The following is an 18932-nucleotide window of genomic DNA, read 5'->3' on the forward strand; positions in this document are numbered from 1 at the left end:
TTGAGGCGGCGACGGCGGCAGACCGAGCGGGAAAGGAAGAGGTAGGAGGGAAATAAATAAGAGCCCGGCGGTCTATTCTATTCTATTGGTCTATTCTATTGGTTAGAGCCGTTCCTAAGTCGGACCAATAGAGGAAGCGGAGCGTGAGAGAGGCGTGGCTTAGCCTGTTTTTCCCTTAGTCAACCCGCGGAGGGTTGGACCGGTGTTTACTAGGCGCGCTGCACACGTTTCTCTGGGAGTAAGAGCCATTGAACTGAGTGGGAAATCCCCACAGGCCAATTTTTTTTGCTGCTGGGGGAAGGGAAGGGGCCCTTGCTTTTGGCTCCGGAAGCTCATCCTTCGCTCAGTTAGCCTAAGGCAGAGGTTTTCAACCTTTTTGAGTTCACGGCTCCCTTGACCAACTTCATTCTTTTTGCGGCACTCCTGTGGGGCTCAGGAGCCCAGTTACGTCACCCCTGCAGAGCTGGCAGCCTCTCACCCTTTTTCGAACACCCTTGTGGGTGGAGAGCCTCCTCTCTTGGGAGTCCTCTGGGCAGCTGCTGCTGCTGCCGCCGCCGCCATCCCTGGTCCCCTAGCTGCGTCCCCTGCCCACAGGGGCCTGGCAAGCCCCAGAGGCACCCTTTGCCTGGGGAACTGGTAGCCAAGGCTGCTGCAACAAACAGCTGTGCAAGCCTTGGGGAGGCAGAGATGCAAGAAGGCATCAGAGAAGGGAGGGAAAGAAAAAGGGGCAGAGGCCAGTGTTGCCCGTGGCACCCCCACCATCATTCAAGGCACCCCAGGGTGCCACGGCACACTGGTTAAAAACCACTGGCCTAAGAAGATACCCAATCAGCCTTGTGGTTCTTTTATAAAATAAATCACTTTCTGTGGCGCCACAGCATTTGTTTCAACATACAATGCTGCTTCTTGTGACATCCTACAGTTACTGCTCATTTTTCCAACAATTCAACGCAGTCAGCTTTGTTATTGGGCAGCATATACATATACATATTGTTAATTTTAAAAATCCACTTAACATCAACCTACTTTTGCGGGAGTTATTGATTTGTTCTTGTTTTATGTATTTTGTCTTATCATTTTGTTGTGAACTGCCCTGTGATCTTTGGATGAAGGGTGGTATACAAATTGTTACTACAAATTATTAGTACAAATTAAGTAAACTTAAAGGTGTCAGACAAATTATTAAGGTATTATTTATCCCTTTGGTGTGCCACCTTGCACTCCTCAGAGCAGAGGGGAAAGAGGCAACAACAAACAAGCTTCCAGGCACCCAAGTCCAGTTTAGGATCAGCCCAGGTCTGGGAAGACACTTCAATAAGTGGCTGTTGCTTGGTGTCAGTGGGAGCAGACTGGCAACCCACTCCCTAGCGCCCTACCGAGCCTCAAAGAGGTACAGAGAGATACTGATGTTATTGCTCGTTTCAGGGTGAGAAACACACTCTGTGTTCAGCTCTTCAGCATCCTCCACCTTCGCAGGGGGAGCCTCTGCTCTGCACCCCAACTTTCAGGCACCCCCCCAAAAAAACCATAAACCTCATTCTCATGCTTCCTACCCACTCATACTCTCCACTCACAACACACAATTCAGAGGTAGATTCTTACCACTACCCATCTGAAACCTTTGTGGTGCTTGGTCTCCAATTTCTGTTACCACATTCAAACACCTGGTGCCAACACAAAGCAAAGCCATATCATGCCTACAATTTCCCCTGAAATGCCTGGGTGAAAATGATGCATTTTCAGTTGTTGACTAAAGGTAGGGAGGCAGGCAGGCAGTGATATCTCCCAAAAGAGAGTTCCAGAATTGAGATGCTGCTTGCTGGATTTCAGTGGGGTTAGCACTCTAGCAGTTAAGTATTAGAGACAGGCAAATTAGCTTTTATTGCTTTTTGTCTTGTACTCTGATTTCCAAATGTATTCTCACACATTAGTTTCCTTTCTTATTTTAACCGGTAATGGGTTCATATTTGTATGCTGCTATTTTTATAGTTATTAATTACTCGACTTCTATGAACCTTGTGTGTTTTCTTGGGGTTAAACTTTAGCTCTGAATCCTACTTGGTCAAACTGCTACTGAGTAATGTGGGCTTGTTGCTCAAGAGGCAGGGTTCTGGTTGTTTATCTCTTGCTTTCCTATCTAGCTCTTGCACACTGTTCAGTGTACAGCCCAGGATTCTCCTGGCTCAGGTTGAGTGGACTAACAGGAGTGGTGGCAGCATCTGCTGTGCAGGGCTGGTTTTACCCTAGTCATTTGGCACCTTCTACACCAAAGGGTAGCTAGTGCTCAGGTCTTGAGTGCCGAGAGTCTCTTACAGCTCCTATATATATCCATTTTGCCAGTTTGTAGTTGTCAAGTGAGCCAGGGCTAACAGATAAGTATAGTGGTTCTTGAAGGCCCATACCGTGGATCCACACTTCACTGAAGTGTAAATGGAAGTGTCCTGTCTCCTGTGCTGAATGCTTCTGAGTAGGAGTTTTTGGCCCAAGAGACGTTAAAAAAAAGTTGGTTAACCCTCCAGTGGCTGATGCAGTAGTGGGCATGGCCAAAGTAGGTATGACCAACAGACATTCACACAAACATTCAACACACATACAACACCAACACACATTCAGATAAGTAGTTAGGCAGGCAGATGTACACACATACACATGTTCATACAGTTTCCCCAATACACGTTCACTCTTCTGTCGATTTCTCATCACTACATTGGGCTGGGAGATGTTCCATTCCTCCTAGGTCAGCATGGCAATGGGGAGGAAGAATAGTCCTTCCTCTTCAGTTATCGGAACCTCCCCCCACCCCAGCCCATCACTGCAATGGGGAAGAAAGCTTTCCAATTACCTTGCAAAGTTGTCTCTTCTTCATCTAAGGTGGCATTAGTGCTTAGCAAAGAGGAAGGACTATTCCCTTAGAGTTAACACCTAGGAGCAGCAGTGCCCAAGAGGGAGAAAAAGTGCCTTTGTAGGATTAGTGGAGGTCAAGAGGAAAATAAACAGCACCCTTTGGCAGAGGGCTGGCTGGTCAGTCACAGGGAGCAGCTTTGTGGGCCCGATGCAGCCCACAGAGTTGCCACCCCTACATCACAGCAATGGGATTCCTGTCTTTCTGGCACCCAAATTCAATCAGGGCTAAAACCCTACTACACATTGACCATATTGAGAGACTGTTCACGGTTGCGATCATCTGGTCTAGTACCTGCTCTGATATGAAGCATCTTCGACCCCTTGTCTAAAACCATCCTTGGCAGCTCCCTTCCATCTCCCACAACTTATTTTGCAGTAGGTGTTGTTGTCTTTTGTTTCCTTAAAAGTGAAACTGCTTCCAGTTGTTTACATTTAGTGGACTTTAAAAGAGCAATCTTGCTACCAGACATTCAACCTAAGCCCTTCTTGCAGCTACCAGTTAGGTGCCTTATCAATCTGTGTGCTCAAGTTCCTGGGCAAATATGGATTTAGGGCACTTCTGCAGCACTGGATGCCAAGCCCAGGGGGTGCCACAGGGTGTCACAACTACTGTATGATCTAGTGACCATGCAAAATGGAAGGCAAGAGGTAGAGGGGTGCCAAATTTTGGCCTTGCACTACTGAAATTTGAAAGACCAAAGTCCACCCCTGTCCTGGGTGGAATGAACTTCTGCCATGTGCTTTTTTGTAAGAGTCTTTTAAGCATTCTTTAAAATTTGGTATCCTTATTGTGCAAGCTATGAGTACTTTCTAGGGAAATTTCTAGTTTGAAAGAGGCTTCCATTTAGTGTTGACCACCTACTGATTTTATGGGCTACAGAGATGTAGCTTGTTGAACTCACAGTAACAGTGGGTTGAAGGCCTGGGAGTTGGAGTTCATCAGCCCCCCCCCCAAAATCATGTAAAGTTCAGGTATGATACTCTCATTATAAAGTGTTTAAAAGGTGTACATATGTATAAAAATGCTTAAGGAAGCATTTATTGTCTACATTTTACATAGGTAGGAATCCTCTGGTCCTCCATATGTTGCTGGACTGCAACATCCACAGCCTCTGACCTTCAGCTGCACTGGTTGCTGGGGATGATGAAACTGGAACCCAACAACATCTGGAGGACCACAAGTTCCCCATTTTCTGGTTTTTTTAAAAAAAGAAATTGAAGAAAATAAAGTGCTTGGATTTTCCATATCCCACACCAGCAGTAATTAGAAAGGCAAACAGATTTCCATTGCAATTACTAGAGGGTGTAGCAAACAATGGATTGTGTCTCTTTTTTGTATGATATATGTTTTAAAGTAACAGATGCTAAATGAATGAATGAATGAATGAATGTACATGCACTTTTAAACTCTCCCACATGGTGCATATTTGTTTTGTATTCAAGGAAGCAGCTCTAAATTTCCAGGTCTTCACCGTTCCAAAAAGTTGTTATTTATCACTCCGAACATTCACAAACACCAGTGTTAAACATCTTTTATAAATCTGCTTATAGAGCCAGAGAGTCAAATAATACAATGTGTTTCTAGAGCCACTCTATTAGCTGTATTGAGACTGGGGTACCTTATTTCACGTGTGCGACACTCACACTTTTGTCTGCTTGTATCATTTATCAATTATAATATATCAATCATACCACAGAAAGTGAACTTCAGACTAGTTCATTTGAAATATGAAGGGTTGCACTATACCTGAATAAATGCACAACTGAACAATCACTAATGGAAAGCAAACTTGAAGGCCTCCTTTTTGTTCCCAGGGAAATAATGGAAACAATTCTGAAGTTTTCCCCTGCAGATGAAGGTATCTGAAATTCCCACCAGTTTCACATGGCAGTGCCGGATATTTTGAAATGCAAAAAGAGGGGAGAAGGGTGGACCTCAATATATATTTAATATAATAGGTTTATACTATTTGGTAGTCTATGATATTTATTTGGGTGGACGTGTGTATATCATAGCACCAGAAAGTTTAACAGTAGACTGTACTCTACTCCAGTGGCACCTTCTCAATCTATGTTTCCATCTTTCTTATTTGTTGCTTTGCGAAACTGTTTATTAACGGACACAAAGGGAAAAAAGAGACTGAGAGGTTGGCCTATTTGTAATTCTTATTCTGTCCTCTGTTTCGTCTTCTTCCTATCAACATAGCAGTGTATGATGTACTGAGAACTACTCCAACCTGACCCGCGGATTCTGGGTAAAATCATTCACCTTGATCAAGCCGTCTGGCCCAATGCTGTGTAGGGAACATAAAAATAAAAAATAAACTTAGAGGTTTGCTCAACCAGCAATACTTGATCTTTATGAAACATTCTAAACTTTTATATCACAAACATAATTGTAGCACCATCTTCTGTCTTTCTAGATGCCAGTCTTCTACCTCAGTGAAGCACATTTAAAAGAACTGCACTGAGTGCAGGCAGCGTAGTCCAAATTAGTCTGTGAGTCGAGGAATGCCACAAGGGGGCAGCAACCATATATAGTTTGAAATACAGGATGCTTTGACGCAAAACACTTTTCCCAAGACAGAGCCAAAGTGGATAGGAAAATTGGGATTTAAAATGTATGCGTAAATAAGCAATTCTTGCTATCAGTGGCCACGACAGTAGCGTTAACTATAATAAGTCAGGGATTATGATCAAAAGATTTCTAAAGAGACCCCGCAACCACAGTGGGCATGGAAAAATGTTTTAAATTCTTAAGTATCAGAGTCAACAGGTATAGTGGTTAGAGTGGTGGACTGGGGCATGGTGGACCAGGATTCAAATCCCCACTCAAGTCATGAAGCTCAGTGGGTGACCTTGGGTCAGTCATTGCCTCTCAGAGTTGTGATGATAAAATGGGAAGGGGGAGAAACATGTATAGCAGCTTGAATTCCTTGATGGGGCTTCCAACTGGACACAATCCCAAGTTTTTAGAGACATGGTATATCAAACTGGGATTTTTTCCAGTCCTGATTTTTCTGTTTAATGCGAGGATGTCCTGTCCTGTGAACAAACTGGCCCTAGAACTTAGCAATATCTGTCTCTATAGCTGTAAAAACTACTGCACTTCAATACCATACAAGAGGGTAAAACCTATGATGCAAATAGCCACACGCCTTGACATTTACGTTAGCTGTATGTATTAGATATACTGGGGTTACTTACATCTCCTGCTCAATATAATTCAGCATTCGACTAACATGAGATGCTGAAATCTCCCCATCTACTTCAGCGATGTAAGTGTAGAGAAACTGGAAAGTGCTGAAGGGGATACGGGCGGGTCCACTGTCATTCTCATTGGATAAAACCTCACATATTATCTTCAGAGTTTTTGCAATAGTCTATTAAAAAGATAAGAAGAATTGGTATCTAAGTTTGCCTTTCATAATAAAGCAACTAGTTATTATTCATTTCTAGAAATACTAAAAAAGAAATTGCTCGGTGTCTGGCTATAAAGCCATAAAGCAGTGATAGCTATTGTGGTGTCCTCCAGATGTTGTGGCCCAACTCCCTTCAGCGCTGCCCAGTTGGGAAATGGTCAGGGATGGTGAGAGTTGCTGACCAAAATGTCTGGGGGCCCCCACATTGGCTACCCCTGCCATAAACAGAAGAGTGAGCAACTGTTTATTTATGTGACTCAACTAAACAGTCACAGCTTCTTTGCCAGAATTCCTGAGAATTATAGTTAGGTGGTAAGTATAGTTCTGGATAAAACCGCTATGCTGTGGTGGATTATGGTGTAGTGATTAGAATAGGGGAATGCCAGGTTCAAATCTCCACACAATTATGAAGCTCTGAGGTGAGTTCCCGGCCTAGTCTTACCTCACAGGGTTATTGTAAGGAGGAGGATAAGGGAGTGGAGGGCCTTGTACAAATCATGTGAAGCTTAAATTTTTAAGGTAGGTGTTTCTTGATAAACATCTCTTATTATGATGGAAAGCCACGCCAAGAATGCAGTTCAATTTTCATGTGCTAAGATGTATCAAAGAACAGTGGCCACAGGGCAGAGTTACTGTGATACTAATGATTTCAGTGGGATTAAGCACACTTTAATATCTGTTAGACTGCGGCCAATTACTATATACACTGGGCTTTATATACTCTCTTAAAAATATGTATATATTGGCACTTTATAGTAACAATAACAGTAATACATTAATGCACAACATTGTATATAAGGAGATATTCTCTAGGAAAGTTGATGTTTGAGTTGCTCTGTTTTGGTAAATGACTATTTCCTGAAAATTCCCCTTTACTCAGTAGATAGAGTACTCTTAATTGATTTGTTATTGGCCTGTGCCTTATATACTCCTTCCTGCCTGGAAGAAGCCAATGGTGAGCCTGGGTGGGCTGAGATGAGCCTGGAAGCTTGTTTCCTAAGAGGCTACAGTTATGCTGCGCACCACACAGGACTGTGATAAGTGAGTTTTGACTGTCAGCAACAGGGTATGTTTTTAAAATCTCCTAAAGATCTGAAAACACCAACATTGTGATAAGAATTAGATATATAAGTAAAGTGAATAATTTATTCTGTCTGAAAGAATTCCCCTCCTCCCTGATAACATGGTTGAGTTTGGGGGAAAGAGAACAAAATAAAAAGCATAAAGAATTTTGTTGCGCCACCAAATCTGTAGGAACCAAGGAAGTGGAAAGCTAAGTGACACACTAACAAACATAGATGAACAAAAAAACAACAATATATATTAGCTCTGTCTGCTTTTTATCTTTTGCTCACCTGAAGTCAAAATCTTCTCTGAAATCAGAATTATCTCCACAGCTGCTAACTGTAATGTTATAAATATAAGATTATGACTTCAGGTGAGGAAGAAGACTGCAGGAACAGGCAAATTCACAGACACAAAAAGCCAGATTCATAAATGGTGCCCCTAGTAAAACAGGCTAAAGGGCAGGAGAGAGAAACAGAAATACAATGGATTATGATAAAGTTTTGGATGCAAGATTACAACAGTTCATTCCGAGAGATACATTAATCAGCCTATATTAATACAATCAGTGGTCATATGAAGAGTAATGTTAACCCGCACTGTTAAGTGTCTTTATAGCATTAGATGCACTTCCGCAGATAATAGCTGCCATCAGGACAGCTGCAACAGTGGGATTCTTAGGGCTTCTACCATGTGAGAATGTGGCAACCCATGATTAGTTGGATGTTATACCAATCCAGCTTTACTCCTTGTAAATTTGCAACCTCCCTTTGTTACATGTTAAAGCAATAATTTCTGTGGAATATGTTTGTGTTCATGAATGAGGGAGAGGCCTAAATATCCATACAATATTATCTTACGTTGGTCCAATTTAATAATTCAAATTGCAAAAGTAAAGATTGGGTTGTTGTTGTTTTTTAAATCTAGTCTATTAAGGGAGATTGGTATTACTTGTGATTCATCCAAAAAAGAGCCCACCAGACAAATATGGTGTAACAAAATCCAGTATTGAAACTCATCTGGGATCTTATGCAGTTGCCATGAAAAAGAGGGGGAGAAAGGGTGGAGACTGTAGCTGTTAGCTGGTGAACTATCTTAAGGTAGAAGGGCTTTTACAAAGCTTATATGATGTGCGGTTCCTCATGGTAGGAAGAGTACAGAAAGTAGGTACAGTGTAGGGAATAGGACAACTCGGCCACTAATGGCGACCCTCCCAACAGCACCAGATTTACTGCAATGGGAAAATGTCCTCTGCCCTTTTAATTCGTCACACACAGCAGAATACAGTGGTAGAATCCAAGCTTGTGGGGATTGTGGAGTGGATTGTACCAATTCGAATTGATGTTTAGAATTGCCATTCACAGTAAGAAGAAAATTAGGACTCTGAGGACCAAAGTACGGTACTTTAGTGGCCTGCTCCTTGCTGTGCTACTTTTCAACTTGTATTTTTTAAAACTCACAGCAGAATATTTTTTAAAAAGTGATTCCCCCTACACCTGAAATGGTACCCATCTACTACCACTTCTGAAATCTATAGCCTCTTTCCCAGCTCTTTCTGCTCTGTGTGTACAAGCAGACCTGGGTGAGGCCATATTAGGAACAAATGGGCAGCCAAGGTATTCTTTCTCCATTAACCCAGGTAATACCTTCATACAACAGTCCAATAAGTTGTGGTTGTTGTTCTCGCTTTCCTTCTGCTCTGGGACTGCAAAAATACAGGAAGGGAGGCTGCTGCAGTAAGGCCCATTAGGTGGCAGCTGGTTCTGCCATTCACTGTTTCCTGAGTGAAACTTCGAGCTCTTAATAATAATCCATATGACATAGACCCACTAAAAGTAAATACTAATTATTTAACGAATCTAAACATATCGGAAATTCAAAAGAAAAGGAACTTACAACTCCAAGAGAGCTGCAGGCCAGAGCTAAAAACTTGAGCCATTCAATTTCTTCAGTAAAGTGTCCAACGTTCATAATACTGTCAAATAGGTCTGTAGGAAGATTGAGCACCTTCCACATCTGGGCTAGCTCATCTACGTGGATTATCAGCCTCCCGCCCACCTGGAAAGAAATATTGGCAATATCTATCATAAGTGAATAAATGACTGCAGGTTTTTTGTTTTTATCTAGATCTCGTCTCCTGCTTTAGTGCCAGGAATTCCTTCCTAATCGTACAAATTTCAGAGATGGTAAGCATTCTGTTTGCTTTGTAGAATCAGTAAAAATAAATAAAAATGTACGAGATCACAGAACTAAGATACAGCTAAACAGATTGGGATGTTGGTTGAATTCTTGCTCTGTTCTTTGTAAGAAGGAGTATGTTGCTGCTTTGATATTTTTTACTGTAAGTGTCCAGGCAAAGAATGAGACAGAAATGCCACCGGCATGTACTTACTGTTTTAGAAAATGTTGTGCTGAGTTTGTATTAACTGTGGTTCTGCTTTGCACCATGATATCTTGTACTCCTCCCAAAAAGTAAGTAGGATGTAATCCTACTTCTTCTCAGTTCTGTGATGGGGCAGGGTATCCTTGCTTATTTGTATATGCCAGTTTATCAATATATTAATACATAACTGTCTGGTACCGAGACTGAGCCTTAATTATGAGGTGACATACACAAACCTAATGTAGATCTTTTGAAAATGGACCAGGTGACATTCAAACTGCTGCTATACTGACTTAACATCTACTAGGCTGGAAAACACTGAGGATGCAGGTACTGGGGTGGTGCAGCTGCACCAAGAACTAATTCACCTTCTGCTTCTAGTCTAGTATATAGCTACACCAGGATAGTTTGATTCTTTTTTTTTTAATATACTTTTTATTAGTTTACAACCAAAATTATACATTTTAAACCAAATTTTCACAAATTATACTTTTGAGACTTCCTTCGATTTTTCTGGTAATCATCCATATTTACTCCTAACTAAAAACGCATTCCCTTTTTTGCATTGCCTTTTAACTTTCACCTTTTCCAATATATATTTTCCCAAACAATACATCTTAACCTTTACAGTGCTTCTTGAAACCCCACTAGCGTTGTTTGTAAATCACATACATTTTTCAGATAATCTACAAACTTCCCCCAATTTTCGATGAACTTTTGATTTTTAGAATATCTTATTTTTCCAGTCAATTTATCTAGTTCCGCATAGTCTATTAGTTTCATTCTCCAATCTTGAATTGTCGGTGTTTCTTCCTGTTTCCACTTCTGGATAGTTTGATTCTAAACTTGCAAAAACAAGTACAGGACTGCTGCTTTTACTGCAGATTCCTACTGTGCAAGAAGGAGAAAATGGACTTACCCAGTCCACTTTTTTTGGCAGGGGAAAACTGTATCTTATATCTTAGGACCCCATTGCTGGATAATATGCTAATGCTTCCATATCTTATTGATTGATTGATTAGATGTATATCCCAGCCTTTCTCTCAAAAGCTGCAAGGGGTCTCACTCTCTGTGTTCATTCCAAATTTAGTAGATGGTGCTTGAACTCATAGTAGCAAATATTTAAGAAATAAGTTTGTGAGACTGCAGTGCTTGACCATGTGCTTTGAGATTATTCCAGCATTTTGCTGTTTTACTATTCAATATGCAGCTGTTGAAAAGTTAATGACATGGCACAGTTTTAAGAGGTGTCCACAGCAGGTCTACTGCCTTTCAGTGTGTTGTTTTAAACCCTTCACTGCGAGTTGTGCAGCACTGTCCTGAACATGTTTACTCAAACTTAATCTCTACTTCTGAGTAAGCATATTTAGGATTACAGCCTTAGTATACAACCATAACCTTGGGAAGCAGTATTTCTGGAAAAGGTTTAATTATGATGTTGAGCTTTTGCATCTATAGCTCTCTGTTTCTTGTGCAGGCTGTGCAATCTGTACAAACAATGCTAGGTTTTCCTTATGTATTAAGTGTCCCAAAGAAGAGGATCAGGCAGATGAGGGTCATGTGGATCTTGAATGGGCCTGAATTCAATGTAGAAAAGCAGGCAGGGGCTTTGGAACAATATGTTGACACTGTCCACTTGGGAATAAATGATGCCACTAACACTGGGGATTTCTATTTTGGGGATATTATCACCCACCCAGTTAATGAAGTTGGTATGCTGTGTCTGCTTTTGAGTGCCATTGTGGGCACAAGAAGAATATAGGAATGAATTCATACACACAGGGAAGAATGCCCCAGATATGCAGGAGTATATATTTTGTTCTCGAAGCTACCAACATGAGTTTGACCAAACTGCGGGAGGCAGTGGAAGACAGGAGTACCTGGCATGCTCTGGTCCATGGGGTCACGAAGAGTTGGACATGGCTAAACAACTAAACAACAATATATTTTGAAAAAGACCTTTGTACCCCAGAACAAGAAAGAACACAGGGATACACATGTGTGCTATCCACATGCTGTCTATTCATGTTGAAGCAGAAAGCAGGACACTAGTGATAGCTCTCAGGTCTCTAGAGTAAGCTGAAGGGAAGCAAGCAGTTGTCTTTCAACTGGAGGCCTGAAATGTGTTTAAATGTGTACAAATCTCCCAGGTCACTTCCCCTTCTCTAGATCCTTTGAACTGTCAGTTGGCATTTGTCCTTTCAGGGTTTATCCATACTTCCCATTGCTTTGTGCTTTCTGGGCTTTTCAGGTTCATATCTGAGTGGGTTTTGTCCCAGGGCTTTCCTCAGGAAAACCCCTGTTTTACCACTGAATCAGAACAAACAGCAATCTGCAGAAAACCTGCTTGCTGTTTGTTCCAATTCAGTGGTAAAATATGGGTTTTTCTGGGGAAAGCACCAGGACCAAAAATAATAAGTAACCACTTGGACACAGACTTGGAAAGCCCAGACTTGTACCTAGGAAGCACAAAGCAAAGGTAAGCAGGGTGCTTCCTAGACTGGTAACTGGGGGTAAGATAGGTGTGTGCTTGAATGGAGAAGCAATATCTCTGCACACCATAGTTTTCAGAGGAGTGTACATTTGGTTATACATTTGAGTGAGCACCTGCATTTGGGATGCACATCTGCTTTTGGAGCCTGATTTCTCACGGGCACACAAGTACTAAAGTTCCTAGGGATTATTTGAGCTGCAGGTTGTCAATCACAGACACCTGTAGAATCTTCATGACTTCGAATCTGCCACTTGAATTAATAAACTGCTGTATATTTTTCAGCCACTCTAAAGTGTACTCCAGGGCTATAAAATATTATAGGTAGTGCTAAAGTGATCTTTCCATCATCACAAGCATTTCTGCTGGCCAAACAAAATCATCTCCCATCTCCCCCCCCCCTGCACACTGTTCTAGGGATTCGAGGAGGGTGCAGGGGGAAGAGGGGGAGGAAGTCCCATTGTGCTAGTGGGACTCATTGTGGTGCACCCTGCTAGCTCAACAACCTAGGTGAAAATGGCCCATAGTTTATTAGGACTGAAATCAAATTCCAGTGAATAGGAGCCAGCATCAAATGTGCAGGTGTCAGTGCTGTGCTGATGTGAAGATACTAACATCCTAAAATTCAAGGAGTTGTTTCTGGAGTAAGGAACTTATCTTGTGTAAATATATGGTGGGAGAAAATGGAGAAACAGTAGTAGCACAGAAGCACTGTGCATCACTAACTGGATCCTAAATCCTGTGGTGGTGTATACCCGCTGTGTTCCTAAATAATACATCCTCTTCCACCTGTTCTCTGCTCAAAATGAAAGGCTTAAAACCACAAAAATGGGATCCATTTAACCCATATTGGTACAATAACTGAGCAGTTATGGTTGGTTGGTTAGTTTTTTTGTGAAGAAATTCAAAGCTTGCCATGCTGCTGATGGTATTAAAATTTTGCATGAAAAGCTACAGATATTGATTCAGAGTACATATGAAAAGATGTCCATGTTCTAATCATAAAGCCCAGTTGTGCATTTTTTCAGCTAATTTGTAAAAATAATACTTGGGCTACAGGGGCGGCATCTTACCCTCAGGATTGTGGATGCCCATTGCTGTAATGTGGGCTCCTCCAAAAATGAACACAACATTGCATGTTGTGTGTGTGACATCACATGCACCATCTCCAGGTATGTATACGTGATGTTGCACGTCCATGTTGCAGCATCGGCTGCTCCTCTTCCTCCTTTTCTGCGGGGAGGGGCATGGACTCAGAAGCAGAGAGACTGCCTCCATGTCCGAGCCCCCACACTGGAAAAGGGTGCCTTGCTTGCTGACTGTGGAGGGTGGAGCTGAACTGCTTCTCTCTCTGAGGCAGCACCACAGAGGCTAGCTGGCTGCCTCTCTCCAGCTTTGCTCATTGACTTTGTGGGTGCTCAGCCCCCACAATTATATTATTGTGGGTGCCCAAGCACCCATGGTCCCCTGGAGTTGGCTTCTATGCCGGGCTATAACTGGGTATTGATGAACTAAACATTGGAGTAATTGATTGCATTGCATTGTGCTTACAGTTACAGAAAGAAGCTGGTCATGCTGCTGAAGAGAACTTTATCATGCTGATTCTCCATTTTCTTCTGTGTAACAAGGGGATGAGAACATTTGAGAGAATGGTATAGATAATGGGTAGGGAACCCTTTTCAATTCCCTTTTAGGCAATCTTCTGAGGGCAACATGCTAGCAATGGGCAGGACCAAAGCAAAAGTGGGTGGAGTGGCCTGTGGAGAAACCTGAGGGCCAGATAGAAATCCCCAAGTCCTAGTATAAATGGCTTGCTTCTTATGTGGTTGCATGCAGAGAGTGACAAGCAAGTTACTACTTTGTAAGTTGTCATCTTTATTCATTGTTTGAGTTCTCACAGGGTGGTGAACTATAACTGATGACTTACTATAAACATGACCATCTGGGTTGCTTTGCTTCTCCCTGGCATGCAAGGGAAACAAACCACAATTCCTGGCTTAGCATTATGACCAAACCAGGGTTGTGGTTTGTAGTGCTCCAAACAAACCACAATCAGTATGCTAAGTATAAACTTTGGTTGCAGACTGTGGTTTGCTTGGAGCAAAACAAACCATGATCTCTGGTTTGCATGTAATGTTAAGCCATGGTTTATTTCTCCCCAGGGGAGGAGCAAAGCAGCTCAGATTGGCACATTCAGAGTAATACATGAATTGTTGTTTACCATGAGGTGCAAATGAAGTCAGTGTTTAAAATTTGAGCGTGCACAAAGTATTGCTTACCTATGTGTATCAGGAAGGTTGTGGAACTAGGCTTGAATGTAATAAAAGTAAAGGAATTATGAAGAGCAATAATCTTTAAATAGTCTTCAGACTTTGGCAGAAGTCTTGTAAACTTGACATCTTGTAATAGTTATATTCTGTCTGTATGCATCTTACAATGTGAACAAAAAGTAGCAGATATAAGACTGAAGGCAGTTACTGGAACCGTGTCCAAAACCAATATGAAATAGTAGAGTACAAACACTCAAGCCTCTTATGTACTTGCCCCAAAATGGAAAGGAGATGTTTCTTACTCTCTGGTGTAAGACCTTCAAGAGCTCTGGTGTAAGCTCTGCACAGTTTGATAAAGGGACTCTATCTGGTCGTTCTCTTACAGGAGGATTCTCTCCACGGGCCATAGCATTAAAATAGCTAGACAGAAAGAAAACAGCAGGTGTTTGCATTTTAGCAAAATATGTTAACGAAAAGTGTGACTAGAATTTGGCTATTTATTTTCAGGTTTATAAATGACATATTAAAGCTCAACAGTGAAAACTCATAAAGTACGCATATCAAAAGGACATAGCTTGAAGGCACCTGACACAGCATCCTTATTGAAATTTAGCAGCTCAGTTCTGGTTAGTGATGGATAGGGGACAGCCTGGAAACTATGTAAGCTGCCTTCCTACAATGAGGAAAGGTGGGATATTGTAATACAGTAGTACCTTGGTTCTTAAACTTAATCCGTTCTGGGAGTCTGTTCGTCTCTCAAAACCATTTGAAAACCAAGGCACGGCTTCCGATTGGCTGCAGGAGACTACCAAGGTACCACTGTATAAGGGTAGGAAGCCTGTGATCTTCTGAATATTGTTGGTCTGGAACTCTCATTATCTCTGAGCATTGACTATGGTGGCTGGGACTGGCTGGAGTTTGACAACATCTGGAGGGTCAAAGGTTCTCCCCACTTGTCATGGTGGTAGCTGATAGGAGTGGGAATCGCATGAGAGCAACAGGCCTGATTGTAGCCTCTTTGCAGTAAAAGGGCATTTCCTCTCCCTCACTGCCTTCTGCCTTAGCTTGTATGATCACTGAGGCTGGTGATGTGCCACTGGCTGTGCTTCTCCATCAAACTCTACCACTGCTGGCCAGGAGTTAGGATTGCAGCCTAGCTATTATTTCTGCTTAATTTGAAATGTGGTTGTCTGTTCACTGAGGCGGGTAGTACTTATGTATGCTGGGTAGTAGAGTTATCATTATTTGGCTATGACAGTGATAGCAGTTTTTGTTCACATACTACAGTTTTGCAATACTCCCACCCACATTGATCTTGGTGTTTTTGGTTTTCGTTTTGCAAAAACCACTTGAAAATGTTGCACATGGGAAAATGAAAGTCATGTGTGACTGTTGCTCTATATTCCTGTAGGTTTCAGGGGATATATTTTCTCTGGATTTGTTATTTACTGTAGCCTAGGGTTTCTTGAGGGATATTTTGCTCCCTGAACTTATTCCACCCAGGGTTCCTTGTGGCAAGCATAGGGCAGTTCTTCATAAAATGGTACTGGTGATTCTTTAATGAAAGCTGCATTAATTCCTGATACCAAATAATTGCTACCCATCTTTGCCTGAAAAATGTGTGTTCTCAAAAGGTACCAGGGAAATGCCACAAACATAGAATCCCACAAGTAAACCTATAAACTATTAAGTATAGTATGAGTTTTAAGGATACAGTTTTTTACAGTAAAATATTAAACTTACTCAGAAGACCATTGGATCAGATCAGGAGGCTGTGTCCGAATGGCAGCTTTTGTAAACTGCTTCAACAAATCTGGAAGCTCCGGAGGGATGCATACTTGTTTGTCTGTTTGTGGCATAATTCCTGTGCCTGTTAGAAAAAATAGCAACCTTCTCTGTTAAGTGTGGGAAAACACATTGCAATTACCCATTGAAACAACCCTTCGGTCAAAGTTCTTCTTTAACCTATAAACTTGTGTGGTGCTATAAAAATGTTGAAAAACAGAAGTCAGGCAGTACCACGCAAGAAAAGCACATAACCTTTTACTGAAAATTATTACATTTGAGTTCTTACTCATTTCACTAAATCACTTTGTATTTTATAACCTTGTGTAATAGTAGCTATATGATTGTGGATTTTACATTTCTACTGTTGGGGAATCCTCCCCCTGCTGAATTTGTCTGGTAATGAACTTCTATGTGCCTGTTATGAAGTCCCTGAACATTGTGCAGATTTCCAGAGTGCATTATCAGTGCATCTAAGGTGCTGTCCACACCTGTTGGGCCCATCCATTATCATCACTCATGAAAAGAATGCACCCTTGACCATGTCCAATACGCCATTGTAGTTGTGCTTTCTAGGTGAAGGCTGACAAGCTATCTTTTGCACAATCAAAAAATCTGCAAAAGGCAGGCAGGATCTCTGACTGTCTGTACAGTCTGTGTCTGTACAGCACGTACAAATTCAGACTTTCAGTGAAGAGGTTGAGACCAGCAGGTGTAATTTAGATTCTCTTCCCTGCTTGCATGCCCTGACCATCAGTACACACAGAGCCACTGTTGAGCCCTTATGGACACCCCAGTTTCTCCAGAATTGGAAAATTTAGGAATTTCTGAATACAGTAGATCCTATACAATGATAGTTTTCAACATGACAGGTCAGCCTCCCGCAGAAAGCATGGTCCATTGCTAAGGACAACAGGACAATGAATGTTCCTCTATGAGTGCAGGACTAATGCGTCTCTTGTGAGAAAGCCTTGTTCCTCTGGGAATGTCAAAAGTATTTCTTTCTCACTTGGCAGTCATAGACCATGATTCATGTGTCCACAGCTGCAGTGCTACTGCTGTTGCAGTGGCTGCAATCCTATGGTTGCAACTGAATCTAATTGGGCACCCTATATATGGGCACTCACATATAGGATAACATTGTATGTCCTATATCAGTGATGCGAAACCTATGGACTTCCAGATGTGCTTGGCTCCAACTCCCATCAGCCCTAGCCAGTGATGGGAGTTGCAGTCCAGCAGCTTTTGGAGGGCCACAGATTACCCACCCCTTTGCGATATGAAATATTCCCTTTGCTGGTGATAGGAATAATTGGTTCCAGTTGTAGAAACTTTGGATAAATGCATATAATGATCACCCAGCCATACCCTCACCAAAATACAAAAGAAATAAAAGGGAGCTCAAGGAAGTGAAGAGGCCTTGATGAGGCAAGGCTTGGGGGATTTGTACAGAGCAAACGTCTCACAGAAGCAGTTTCACAGACCACTTAGCAAGCAACAAGCACTTGCAAATATATTTTTGTAACTCTGCCACCCCATTCCAGCTACCCTATCTCTATTCTTTCCATCCATGCACTGTCACTATCTCATGTTGGTCTCCCCTACAAATTTGTCCCCAGTCTTTGGCATTGGGCTTGCATCTAACAGACCTTGGACAGATCCACACCATACATTTAAAACACATCCAGCACACATTTGAAGCACACGACTTCCGCCAAAAAATCTTGGGAACTGCAGTTTGTTAAAGGTGCTCGGAACGGTAGCTTTGGGCCAGGAAACTACAGCTCCCGGTACTGTTTGGGGGAAGTAACCAGGCTTTAAATGTGTGTTGGATGTGCTTTCGTGGTGTGGATCTGCCCCTCATTGATGTCGGAGATTAGCAAAGTGGGTTAAGAATTCTGTCCCCCAGGGTGGTTCTGTCCTGTATTACCGGAGGCTGAGACGACTCAGCCTCTTCGTGAAGATCGCCCAGCTGCTGTTTTGGGACAGTCACACCAGGCTTTATCGGGGTCTTCACGCTGCTTCCACCCAAGATGGGCCCTTGCATTAACTCAGGACTGCGCCCTTTGTTTCCTCGCAGCTCTAGGTATCCTAGCAACTGGTGCTCTACCTCACAAAGGCACTGATTCTGTCAGCTGCCTTTGCTGGCAGTAAACAGTGAGACACTTGAAAAGGTCATGGGGTTCTTAGTGAGGAGTTAAGAGAACTTCATCAGGGTGGGGTTGGGGAGCCTCAAACTCCATGGGTAGGACAGGTACTTTAGATAAATTTTAGGGCTTTCACTATCTCCTAGATATCCATAAAATGAGTGAGTCTAAGGTTTGCTTGATGCTATGGGCATGGCTGCATGGATTTGTCCTGTTGTTTCTACCCTGTCATGTAAATCTATTGTACACCGTCTAGGTTTTTCCCCAATAACACCTGCCATTTTCACTCTTTTGTGGGGCAGAGGAAATTTGAGTTAGTAAGGTGTGGCAGTGATAAAACAAAGATGACCAGGAAGAAAAATTCTAATCACAGTTGTGGGGAGCAAGAAGTGTTGCTTTTATGGGGGAAAAAGCTGCCTATGATGAGGGCTGCAAAACGCTGCTGAGAATGCTTACTGCTGCCTG

At 42.2% G+C, this 18932-nt stretch overlaps 1 protein-coding gene across 1 annotated transcript; it reads right to left on the reverse strand.

The window, feature by feature from the left end:
• Positions 1-5052: 5052 nt before the first annotated feature.
• LOC128421410 (ropporin-1) lies at positions 5053-18395 on the reverse strand. The gene is made up of 6 exons (XM_053404167.1): positions 18251-18395; positions 16279-16405; positions 14838-14955; positions 9288-9449; positions 6112-6287; positions 5053-5198 (listed from the first exon to the last, which is right to left on the reverse strand). The coding sequence occupies exons 2-6, from the start codon at positions 16392-16394 to the stop codon at positions 5132-5134; spliced, it is 639 nt and encodes a 212-aa protein (XP_053260142.1). The 5' UTR covers positions 16395-16405; positions 18251-18395; the 3' UTR covers positions 5053-5131.
• Between the last annotated feature and the right edge of the window lie 537 nt (positions 18396-18932).

The sequence above is a fragment of the Podarcis raffonei genome, chromosome 1 (assembly GCF_027172205.1).
Source record: "Podarcis raffonei isolate rPodRaf1 chromosome 1, rPodRaf1.pri, whole genome shotgun sequence".
Classification (NCBI taxonomy): Eukaryota; Metazoa; Chordata; class Lepidosauria; order Squamata; family Lacertidae; genus Podarcis; species Podarcis raffonei.

Coding starts and splice junctions, on each gene's coding strand:
- LOC128421410 (XM_053404167.1), bottom strand. CDS start 16,394: ATGCCACAAACAGACAAACAAGTATGCATCCCTCCGGAGCTTCCAGAT. Junction 6,288..9,287: donor CCTGCAGCTCTCTTGGAGTT/GTAAGTTCCTTT, acceptor TCTTTTTAATAG/ACTATTGCAAAAACTCTGAA. Junction 5,199..6,111: donor AATTATATTGAGCAGGAGAT/GTAAGTAACCCC, acceptor TTCCCTACACAG/CATTGGGCCAGACGGCTTGA.